Here is an 11,198-nt window from a genome sequence, read left to right on the forward strand (position 1 = left end):
TGTCCTGGTGTCAGTGGGAGTAAATAAATGCTTCTTTGGTATTCAGAGTTGGAATAATGCACCATATTTGGTGTCAGTGGGAGGAATAGTGCCCCATCATTGGTGTCAGTGGAATAAATAGTTCCCAATTGTCAGTATCAGTGGTAGGAATAGTGCCCCATCATTGGTGTCAGTGGGAGGAATAGTGCCCTATAGTCAAAATCAGTATCAGTGGGAGGAATAGTACCCCATTGTTGGTGTCAGTGGGAAGAATAGTGCCCTATCATTGGTGTCAGTGGAAGGGATAGTGCCCCATTGTTGGTGACAGTGGGAGGAATACTGCCTCATCGTTGGTGTCAGTGGAAGGAATACTGCCCCATCGTTGGTGTCAGTAGAAGGAATACTGCTCCATTGTTGGTGCCAGTGGAAGGAATAGTGCCCCATCATTGGTGTCAGTGGGAGGAATAGTTCCCCATTATTGGTGTCAGTGGGAGGAATAGTTTCCCATTGTTGGTGTCAGTAGAATGAATAGTGACCCACCGTTGGTGTCAGTGGGAGGAATACTGCCCCATTGTTGGTGTCAGTGGAATGAATAGTGACCCATGGTTGGTGTCAGTGGGAGGAATATTGCCCCATTGTTGGTGTCAGTGGAAGGAATAGTGCCCCATTGATGATGTCAGTGGGAGGAATACTGCCCCATAAATTGAGTTAGTAGGAGGAATAGCGTCCCACCATTGGCATTAGTGGTAAGAATAGACCCATAATTGGTGTCAGTGGGAGGAATAGTACCCCATCGTTGGTATCAATGAGAGGAATAGTGCCCCATCGTTGGTGTCAGTGGGAGGAATAGTGCCCCATCGTTGGTGTCAGTGGGAGGAATACTGCCCCATCGTTGGTGTCAGTGGGAGGAATACTGCCCCATCGTTGGTGTCAGTGGGAGGAATACTGCCCCCAATAGCCAGATAAAGGCAAGCAAAGCACCATAGTCGGCCCCCGGGCCGCAGTTTGGAGAACACTGCTCACAGTACGCTGTCAGGGGTTAGACTTTAATCAAATGCATGTTACATCAGAGCTCATTGTCCTTTCCTTGTTCCCGCAGACTGTTATTGGACATGGTTCCCCGAGTCAGACAGACGCGTCACTACGAGATGTTCGAATAAAGCCACAGGCGGACTCTCCATTGCCAGCGGTGGCCACAAGTCATACACGGTGTTTTATCCCCTACAAGTATTTCTGGCTATAACTGGCGCTCATTACAGATCAACAAACTAAACGTGACCGAAACGATCAAACTGACATTTGTGGGAGCGGCCTGTGAAGACTGACCCCCCCCTCCCCCCCTCCCCAGTATGAAAGAGTTTTATTTTGGAACGTTCCAGCACAAGCCCCTGCGTGAACAGACTGGCGGAAGCGGCCTCTGCTGCAAGCGAACATGGAAACCATCTGCGACCGCGGATATGTCACGCCGGAGTCACGCTCTGTAAGAGAACAATATACACAGCCAATGACGCAAAGAGTATTTTTCTATCTATATCTATACATATATATGTGTGCACAATAGTCTGACCGACGCGTTTCGGCACTTCGCTGCTCCCCCATCATGCCAACACAGAAGATTTGAGGAGCACAAAGGACAAAGCAGCTACACAGCCATTCATCCGATATAAATATTCATACTATTATTAAAGGAGATCTCCGGTCTGAAAGAGGGAATACGAAATCCAATCATGTCCCGTGCCATCCCAGAAATACTTTTCATTGTGCAGACACTTCCTCCTGCTCTCAGTCTGGTCCTTGACCTTTAACCTATCACTTTTTTTTTTATAACCTATCCCTTAAGGACCCTTAATACTGAGCCTGCTTCCTAATTTAATAAAAAAAAATAAATTGCAGAGCTATTCATCCTGCAAAGGTTACGAGGCTATTTTCTCTCCAGGTTGAATGTTATTCATTTATTAAAAGCAGCTTGGGAAAATACCACATTATGGTCACTAGATGGAGCTGACGATCACAGCAAACACGTATTTATTTATAAGGAGAAGGGGATTTAAAAAGAGAAATACAGGGCTATTTTTCCTGAGAACTTGCACTTACATTCAGGCTGGGCCAATGCTGGCAGAATCAAATGTCGCTCGGCTATTTTCTCTCCAGGTCAGATGTTCTTCATTCATAAGAATAGCATGAACCAGGAAAATACCGCATCATGGCCACTAGATGGAGCGCACAACTGTAGTAAGTATTTATGATCATCAGCGCCATTTAGTGGCCATAATGTGGTATTTTACTTCATTCTTTTTTTGAAGAACATTCAAGCTGGAGAGAAATTTTCTTAATAACATTAGATTTTGACTCCTGTTCGCACAGAAGGAATGTATATGCAGGATAAACAGATCTGCACATTTTTTGTTTATATAAATACCCCCTTTTAACAATCCTAAACACCCCGAGCCCCAACCCTAATCCTTGACCATAACACTAACCCCTAGGTAGCTCACTTACCCCTATCAGGTGTTGAATGGTAAAATCACTTTTCCACCTCTTCATGCTGACAACTTCTGGCCCATTCAGGCTTCGCACCCATTTCTTTTTTGGGTCTAAATGTCTGAACTGCGCAAGGCATCCAAACAAGCCCCCTTTCTTTTCTCAAGTCCTGAAATACAAGACTGTCAGAAGTGCACTATATAAAAGATTTATATGGCAGATTTGTACCAGCTCTTACACTATGAGCCTGATATCAAATTTCAGCTTGTGTGTAGAGTATGACAGGAATGAAATATAAGGAAGGGTTCAAGATAATTACACTTGGCACCAAGAAAAAAATATTTTGTAACTATTAAAATGCATTTCTATCTAATTTAAGTATCATATTTAACTACCTGCCTGTCTCTTTGGCCATCACATTTGCCTGAAGTCCATTCTAACTGACGAGCCTGCAGTGGAGTGATGAGTGATGGGCAATATTTGGATATTAGGATTTATAAGGCCCAGAGAGACCCTAAGCGGATCTGGAGCTCAAGATTTTCAGAATGAGTAATTGCATGTCCAAGACTGACATCTTCTGGCCAGCTGGCAAACTGCAGGCTTTTTTATTATTATTTATAATTTTTTTTTACGTTTTATTTTTGTTAGTTTTGAGAGTAACAAATAGACATGCATGACGAAAAAAATTTGCTTCGAATTTTTTATTCATTCATTAAGTAAATAATTTTGTTTCGCCAGAATCATTTTGTTAGAATGATTCGTTTTCGGAATTCATTACGTATATTCAGATTCATTTTGTATATTCGTTGTAGCGAATTGAATAGTAACAGGATGACTAAAAATTCAATGTACAAACCTGCTTTAATGTGTCACTCCCTTGTTGGTCGGATGAGCGAGGTGTCGCTCCCTTGCTATTATAAAAGCTGCACAGGTTACCAGGGAGCGAGGTCTGACATTTCCAGACAACAAGGGAGCAACACATGGAAAATCATTCCTGGGAAAAGCCTGCAGCAACAACCAGCTGGTTAACTGGTATCTGTATAGACAAGAGCAGGGCTCTCCAAACATTTCATCATTAGGGGCCACAATATATATTTTACAAATGATCATTGGCCCAAAAAAAAAAAAAAGTCTTATAAATGAATAAATGCTATTTAAATGAATACGTTTTACTTGGAGTTTTATTCACAATCAGCATGATATGATTTACAACAACAAGAAAAACTTTAGTAAAACAAAAAAAATCCAAATAAACAAGCCCATCAAAATTTCATTTACATTAGATTCTCCATTAAAGTCCCCCCTACATCAAGGTCCTCATCAGAGAGCCCCCCCTACATTAAGGTCCTCATCAGAGCCCCCCCCACCACATCAAGGTCCTCATCAGAGCCCCCCACATCAAGGTCCTCATTAGAGCCCCCCTTACATTAGGGTCCCCATAGAATTCCCTCTTAAATCAAAGACCCCCCTACATCAAGGTCCTCATCAGCCCCCCCCCCTTCAAAAAACATCAGTGTCCCCATCAGCCCCCCCCCCCCCCCCACATCAGATCCTCCCTTACATTAGGGTCCCCATCAAAGTCCCTTATTACATCAGAGCCCCCCCTACATCAAGGTCCTCAGCCCCCCCCCCCACATCAGGGTCCCCATCAGATCCCCCCTTACATTAGGGTCTCCATCAGAGTCCCTTATTACATCAGAGTCCCCCCTACATTAAGGTCCTCATCAGCCCCCCCACCACATCAGGGTCCCCATCAGAACCTCCCTTACATTAGGGTCCCCATCAAAGTCCCCTATTACATCAGAGTCCCCCCTACATCAAGGTCCTCATCAGCCCCTCCCCCCTTGTCAGGGTCCCCATCAGAGCCCCCCTTACATTAGGGTCCCCATCAGAGTCCCCTCTTACATCAGAGTCCCCCCTACATCAAGTTCCTCATCAGCCCCCCCCACATCAGGGTCCCCATCAGAGCCCCCCTTATATTAAAGTCCCCATCAAAGTACCCTCTTACATCAGAGTCCCCCCTACATCGAGGTCCTCATCACAGCCCCCCCCCCCCCTTACATCAGGATCCTGTCTTAAATCACAGATAAAATCTTGTAGCCGGACGTGGTTTGGAGACCCCTGGAGAAGAACACATGTCACCAGCACACCAGGGATCCATATCGTCCAAACATTTATTGACGCAATTAAAATTGGTGTAAGTGCAGCGTTCCAAGAGCACGCAGGACCCCTTCAAGTGTGCCCACTAGTGTGACATCCATCTTGGTCAACACTAAAACAATATAGTGTACAATCCGCCGCAAAGTGAAGGGAACATATTGCCGCCAACCATACCCCAAATACATGGGCAGGACATCAACATCTGACCCTCAATTTACAGACTGGAGATCTTCTTCATTAATAACACCAGAGAGAAATACAGTCACATCCTGGCTTGGTGTCCCTAACAATCGAACTTTACAACGTTGTCTCTGTAGATTCAGAATCGCCTCTTCGGGAGTTTGTAACGTTGTTGTTGAAAGGTGGTACAATGGCTTCTGTTGTGTGTATTGTGACTGTATGTAGAGGGTTCTCATTGTACAGACGTGTAACTACTTTACATATATATATATATTTTCTGTGATGTATTATATACAGGGTCTTATAATGCAAATGAGGGGCTAAAGCAATACAGAACTTCCCCAGATATTATATGTCATATGTATTGCACAATGAATTAGTATAAAGCACAACAACTGTGTGTTTTTATTAATAATAACTTGTTAAAAATAAAATATATTCAGTCTAAGCACAGCGGAAGAATTTTAAAGGCATACGCTGCCTTCATTTGAATTTAGAAAGGAAAAAAAAAATGGAAATCCCTAATTAGCGGAAATTCCTGATTGGGTAGGTCCTCCTGTGTAGTATCATGGAGGGGTTTTCACTTCCCACCTCTCCATAGCATGGAGCACTCGTGTCTAGGGGCAGACTGACAACTCATGGGGATCATGGGGCCCCTGTCTCCTTGCCCACACTCAAAAAACACCCAAAAAAGCCTATAAAAAAGGTACCAGGAGAATTTCATGGGGCCCCCTACTGACCCGGGGCTCTCTGGGAGTGCCCGAGTGCTCGAATGGTCAGTCTGCCCCTGCTCGTGTCATGTGATTAGAGGAGTGAAGATTGGCCACTAAAAGATGACCTCGCCAAAGAGAAGTGATGCAATAATAGGTTCCTCCAGCAGGTGGAGCTTCAAGTGAATCTTTTTCTCAAGCCAAACAGGGACCCTAAGAAAGGTGCACCCCTCCAAGCTCCTACACTGATTGGTCCTAAAGTGTTTTTATTTTTTTTTTTTAAGCACTTTACAATTACTTTTGTGTGTCCTTCTGCAGTTTTTACCAAAATCTAACATTTCAAAATAGAACAAAAATCAACTGTATTGTTCAGATTTTCACTTTAACTTGCTGTTCAGTTATGAAGTGGAGCATGTGATTGGTTGCTTTGAAGAGCACAGATGATTCTACTTTCAGGCAGGTTTACAAAATGCTCTGATTGCTGTCTTTCCTCTTTCAGCCTCCTGCAATCCGGGGTAGTCCACCCATACAGCTGCTTTATGATATGAAGCCATAGTAATGGCGGCGATCAGCGACTTATAGGGGGACTGTGATGGTGTGGCAGGTGCTGAAAGTGAGTGGGAACTGACTAATTGCCACTGACATCTCCAGTGCCACTAATACAGTGATCCGTGATAACAGTATACACTGTCACTGTATTAATGACATGGTAGGAAGGGGTTAACTTCTGAGGCAATCAAAGGGTTAACTGTGTGCCTAACAGTGCTTGGTGCATTCACTGTGTGCTGATTTTTTACTAAGGAATGTGCCATTTTTTATCCCTGCTTTACAGGGAAACAAAAACTGGTTCATCTCTGCTGACAGGACAGAGTTGTGTGTTGTTTACATTCACAGAGCTCTGTCCTTTCATTCTTTTCTCCGATCAGCAGGTCACGATCGGCAATCATTGGCTGGGATCCGCTGATCGGCTTGTGCTGTGACTAATCAAAGCACAGACAGGGTGGCAGGCATGTGCATGCTGCTCCCTATCTGGATGAGCTGGATCACATACTAGATACATGATCCAGCGCAGGAGAGCTGCTCTGCCTCTGTACTCCTACATGAGGCGGTTGACAAGCACTTAAACCTTTGTTAGGACAGTGTTCAAATCTAGTTTACAACTCCTAATGAGATCTGCCAGCACAGTAAAGACAGAGTTCCATAGACAAAGAGAACTAAGTAGGAGTTTCCAGAAAAGAGCATCTAAAAAAAGGTGAGCTGCCATTCTTATTTATTTATTTTTTAATGTTATGCTATCTGAATGGGAACATGTAACACATATAAAGTAGGTGTTATCCCATTGGCTGCAGAAGTGGAAATACACTTTAGGAATCTTTCAAACAGTTTGTTGCATTTGCACATATAACCAAACATTCCAGAATAGAAACCAAAATGTGATTCTCCATTAAAAGGTAGAAAAGGGCAGATTCTGCTCTGTGGCAGGTATTTTGTCAGGAACCCTAGCAGGATGACTGAACTGCCTCCTCCCCTGGCATAGCTATGACATGTGGAGAAGTTGGCTTTTCAGCCAAGCTACTTGTGTCACCGGCTTGTGACTTCACATACACAATATCGCCAAAAATATTGGGACATCTGCCTTTATACACACATGAACTTTAAAGGCATCCCAGTCTTGGTCCCTAGGGTTCAATATTGAGTTGGCCCTCTTCTGGGAAGGCCATCCACAAGGTTTAGGAGGGTGTCTATGGGAAGGTTGGACCATTCTTCCAGAAGCACATTTGTGAGGTCAGGCACTGATGTTGGACGAGAAGGCCTGGCTCTCAGTCTCCACTCTGATTCATCCCAAAGGTGTTCTATGGGGTTGAGGTCAGGACTCTGTGCAGTCCAGTCAAGTTCCTCCACCCCAAACTGACTCACCCATGTCTCTATGGACCTTGCTTTGTGCACTGGTGTGCAGTCATGTTGGAACAGGAACGGGCCATCCCCAAACTATTCCCATAAAGTTGGGAGCATGAAATTGTCCAAAATGTCTTGGTATGCTGATGCCTTAAGAGTTCCCTTCACTGGAACTAGGGGGCCAAGCCCAACCCCTGAAAAACAATCCCACACCATAATCCCCCTCCACCAAACTTTATACTTGGCACAATGCAGTCAGGCAAGTACCATTCTCCTGGCAACCACCAAACTCAAACACATCCATCAGATTGCCAGGCAGAGAAGTGTGATTGGTCACTCCAGAGAACATGTCTCCACTGCTCTAGAGTCCAGTGATGGCATGCTTTACACCACTGCATCTGGCGCTTTGCATTGCACTTGGTGATGTAAGGCTTGGATGCAGCTGCTCGGCCATGGAAACCCATTGCATGAAGCTCTCTACGCACTGTTGTTGTGCTAATCTGAAGGCCACATGGAGTTTGGAGGTCTTTAGCTATTGACTCTGCAGACAATTGGTGACTTCTCTGTCCTGTGCTCTTCAGCATGCGCTGACCCCGCTCTGTCTTTTTTACGTGGCCTACCACTTGGTGGCTAAGTTGCTGTTCCCAGTTGCTTCCACTTTGTTATAATCCCACTAACAGTTGAGCGTGGAATATTTAGTAGCCAGGAAATGTCACCAATGTACTTATTGCACAGGTGACCACCTATCACGGGACCACGCTTGGAGTCAATGAGCTCCTGAGAGCGACCCATTCTTTCAGAAATGTTTGTAGAAGCAGTCTGCATGTCTAGGTGATGATTTTATACACCTGTGGCCATGGAGGTGATTGGAACACCTGAATCCAATGATTGGGAGGGGGGCCCAATACTTTTGGCAATATAGTGTATATCCCTAGAGATTTTCAGTTCCATGCTCCCTCTAGTGGAGCTTCCAATGGGTTGACCACATTGTAGCAAGTCACATCCATGCTTTGGTAAAGATCCCAGACAACTGTGAAGACTCATTGAGGAATCAAACCCATTCCATCGATAATGGAACAGTTGTGCTTTAATTTCTGCTAATTTTTTTTTTTTTTTCTTGAGGGACATGTTTTTTGCCATCATTTATTGTAGAAGTCTCAGCAGGATATTCTGGGACAGACCGTTCCTTAGGAGCCAGAAATCCCAATTTTCATTAACTCTGCAGGATCTCCGTTTTAGTTGCAAAAACGTGATTCTTGGTTCTCGACTTTCCCGATAAAATGTTTCTGAAAATCGGAATTTATTTTTAACTGTATCTATGAGTAATATTGACATCGTATTCCCCCGAATGTAATGTATATGGTCTATTTTAATGTCTTCCTTTATGACGGTGCATTGGACTCTTTGCTGTAAAGGGGGGGGGGGGTTTGCGATGAGCAATGGGTTGTCCACCTCCTAGGAAACAAAGGGAATAACCTGCAGTCTTTGAACAATAAATATTTATTCAAAAATGTGATACATTGTCCATGGTGTGTTTTCTTTGGCATTGGTTGTGTGTGTGTGTGTGTGTGTGTGTGTGTGTGTGTGTGTGTGTGTGTGTGTATATATATATATATATATATATATATATATATATATATATATATATATATATCTTGCTATGTTTTTGTTTTTCATTTGTTTATTAATTTATTTCAGATATTTAGCCTCGTGCCACACTGCTGCAACCCCATTGTCGTACAGCTATGCAGTGCAACTTGTTTTTGTCAATGGGACTCTAAGGGGTGGATTTACTAAAGGCAAATAGACTGTGCACTTTGCAAGTGCAGTTGCTCCAGAGCTTAGTAAATGAGGTAAAGCTTCCCTTTGTCAAGAATACTCAATCACATGCAAGGAAAATTTAAAAAAAAAAAAAAAACTATTTTTGGTTGCACATGATTGGATGATGGAAGTCAGCAGAGCTTCTGTTCATTTACTAAGCTCTGGAGTAACTGCACTTGCAAAGTGCACATTCTAATTGCCTTAATAAATCAACCCCTAAGTCTCATTGAAGTCACATCAAAGTAGTGCAGGAACCTTTTTAAAAGTCACTGCAACTTGAGCTGCATTGATTGGAATGGCCGCCATTGAAATTATTGTGTTTTCACTTGTCAGACAGTTCTGAGGGGGGATTTCCTAAAACTGGAAAGTGCAAAATCTGGTGCAGCTCTGCATAGAAACCAATCAGCTTCCAGGTTTTATTGTCAAAGCTTAATTGAAAAAGCGGAAGTTAGATGCTAATTAGCTACCATGCACAGCTGCCCCGAATTCTGAGTGCTTCAGTTTCAGAAGTGCTCCAGAGGTAAATCTTCCCCCTATGTGTCGCAAGACGCATGCCAAGTCACACCAGTGTGAACCAGGGCTTATACAGCACCAACAATATACAGTCATGGCCAAAAATATTGGCACCCTGCATTTCTGTCGAATAATGCACCACATTGCCCAGAAACTTGTTGCAATTACAAAAGTTTTTCGGCATTCTCATGTTTATTTCTTTTGTTTGTATTGATATGAAATGTATATAAAAATGGAGAAACAAAAAGCCAAATCTGACACATGGTACGCAAAACCCCAAAAATGGAATGGACAAAATTACTGGCAGGTTCTCAAGTCTGTGATGTTCCTGTAATTTGTAATCAAACTCGCCTGTAACAAATTCCAGGTGCTGACAATATAGATATCACACTGGCAATCAGATAAAATGGTGAAAAATTGACTCAACCTTTCTGTTGTGTCTCTCTGTGAGCCGCATGGAGAAGAGAAAGAGCAGCAAACAATTGTCTGAGGTTTTGGGAATGAAAATTGTCGAAAAGCATGGACAATCTCAAGGTTACAAATCCATCTCCAGAGATCTTAATGTTCCTGTGTCCACTGTGCGCAACATTGTCAAGAAGTTTGCAGCCCATGGCACTGTCACTAATCTCCCTGGATGTGGACGAAAGAGAAAAATTGATTAAAGATTGCAACAAAAGATTGTTCAAATGTTGTATAAAGAACCTCGATCAACTTCCAGACAAATCCAAGCTGACCTTCAGGCACAACTGTGTCAGCTCACACTATACGTCGCCATCTGAATGGAAAGGGACACTATGGTAGGAGACCCAGGAGGACCCCACTGCTGACACAGAAGCAAATTGGAAGCCAGATTGGAGTTTGCCAAAACTTACCTGAGGAAGCCAAAATCCTTTTAGGAGAATGTGCTGTGGACAGACAAATTAAAATCACAGCTTTTTGGTAAAGCCCATCAATCTGTTTTCAGAAAAAGCAATGAGGCCTTTAAAGAAAAGAATCCTGTCCCTACAGACACACATGGTGGGGGGGTCGCTGATGTTTTGTGATTGCTTTGCGGCTTCAGGCACTGGATGTCTTGACCATGTGCATAATGATATCTGAAGACTACAAACAAAAGAATTCTGGGGTGCAGTGTAGGGCCCAGTGTCAGAAAGTTGGGTCTCCATCAGAGGTCATGGGTCTTGCAGCAGGACAATGACCCAAAGCACATGTCAAAAAGCCCCCAGAAATGATTTCAGACAAAGCGCTGGAGAGGACAAAACTGGCCAGCAATGAGTCCAGATCTCAATCCCATAGAGCTCCTGTGGAGAGATCTCAGAACAGCAATTGGGAAAAGGAACCCTTCCAATCTGAGAGACTTGGAGCAGTTGGTGTAAGAAGAGTGCTCCGAAATTCCAGTAGAGAGGTGGAAGAAACTTAATGATGCTCACAGGAAGCCATTGATGTCACTTATTTTTTCCA

At 43.5% G+C, this 11,198-nt stretch overlaps 1 protein-coding gene across 1 annotated transcript in view; it reads left to right on the plus strand.

The window, feature by feature from the left end:
* Nucleotides 1-8,922, plus strand: part of TMEM163 (transmembrane protein 163) — a 231,782-nt gene extending 222,860 nt beyond the window's left edge. Inside the window, exon 8 of the mRNA XM_089683606.1 lies at nucleotides 1,079-8,922. Coding sequence (XP_089539732.1) covers nucleotides 1,079-1,139 — 61 coding nt within the window. The 3' untranslated portion in view covers nucleotides 1,140-8,922. The remainder of the gene's footprint in view (nucleotides 1-1,078) is intronic.
* Nucleotides 8,923-11,198: the final 2,276 nt, after the last annotated feature.

Source organism: Staurois parvus, unplaced genomic scaffold (assembly GCF_062004578.1).
Source record: "Staurois parvus isolate SC_StPar_1 unplaced genomic scaffold, SC_StPar_1.0 ptg000315l, whole genome shotgun sequence".
NCBI lineage: Eukaryota > Metazoa > Chordata > Amphibia > Anura > Ranidae > Staurois > Staurois parvus.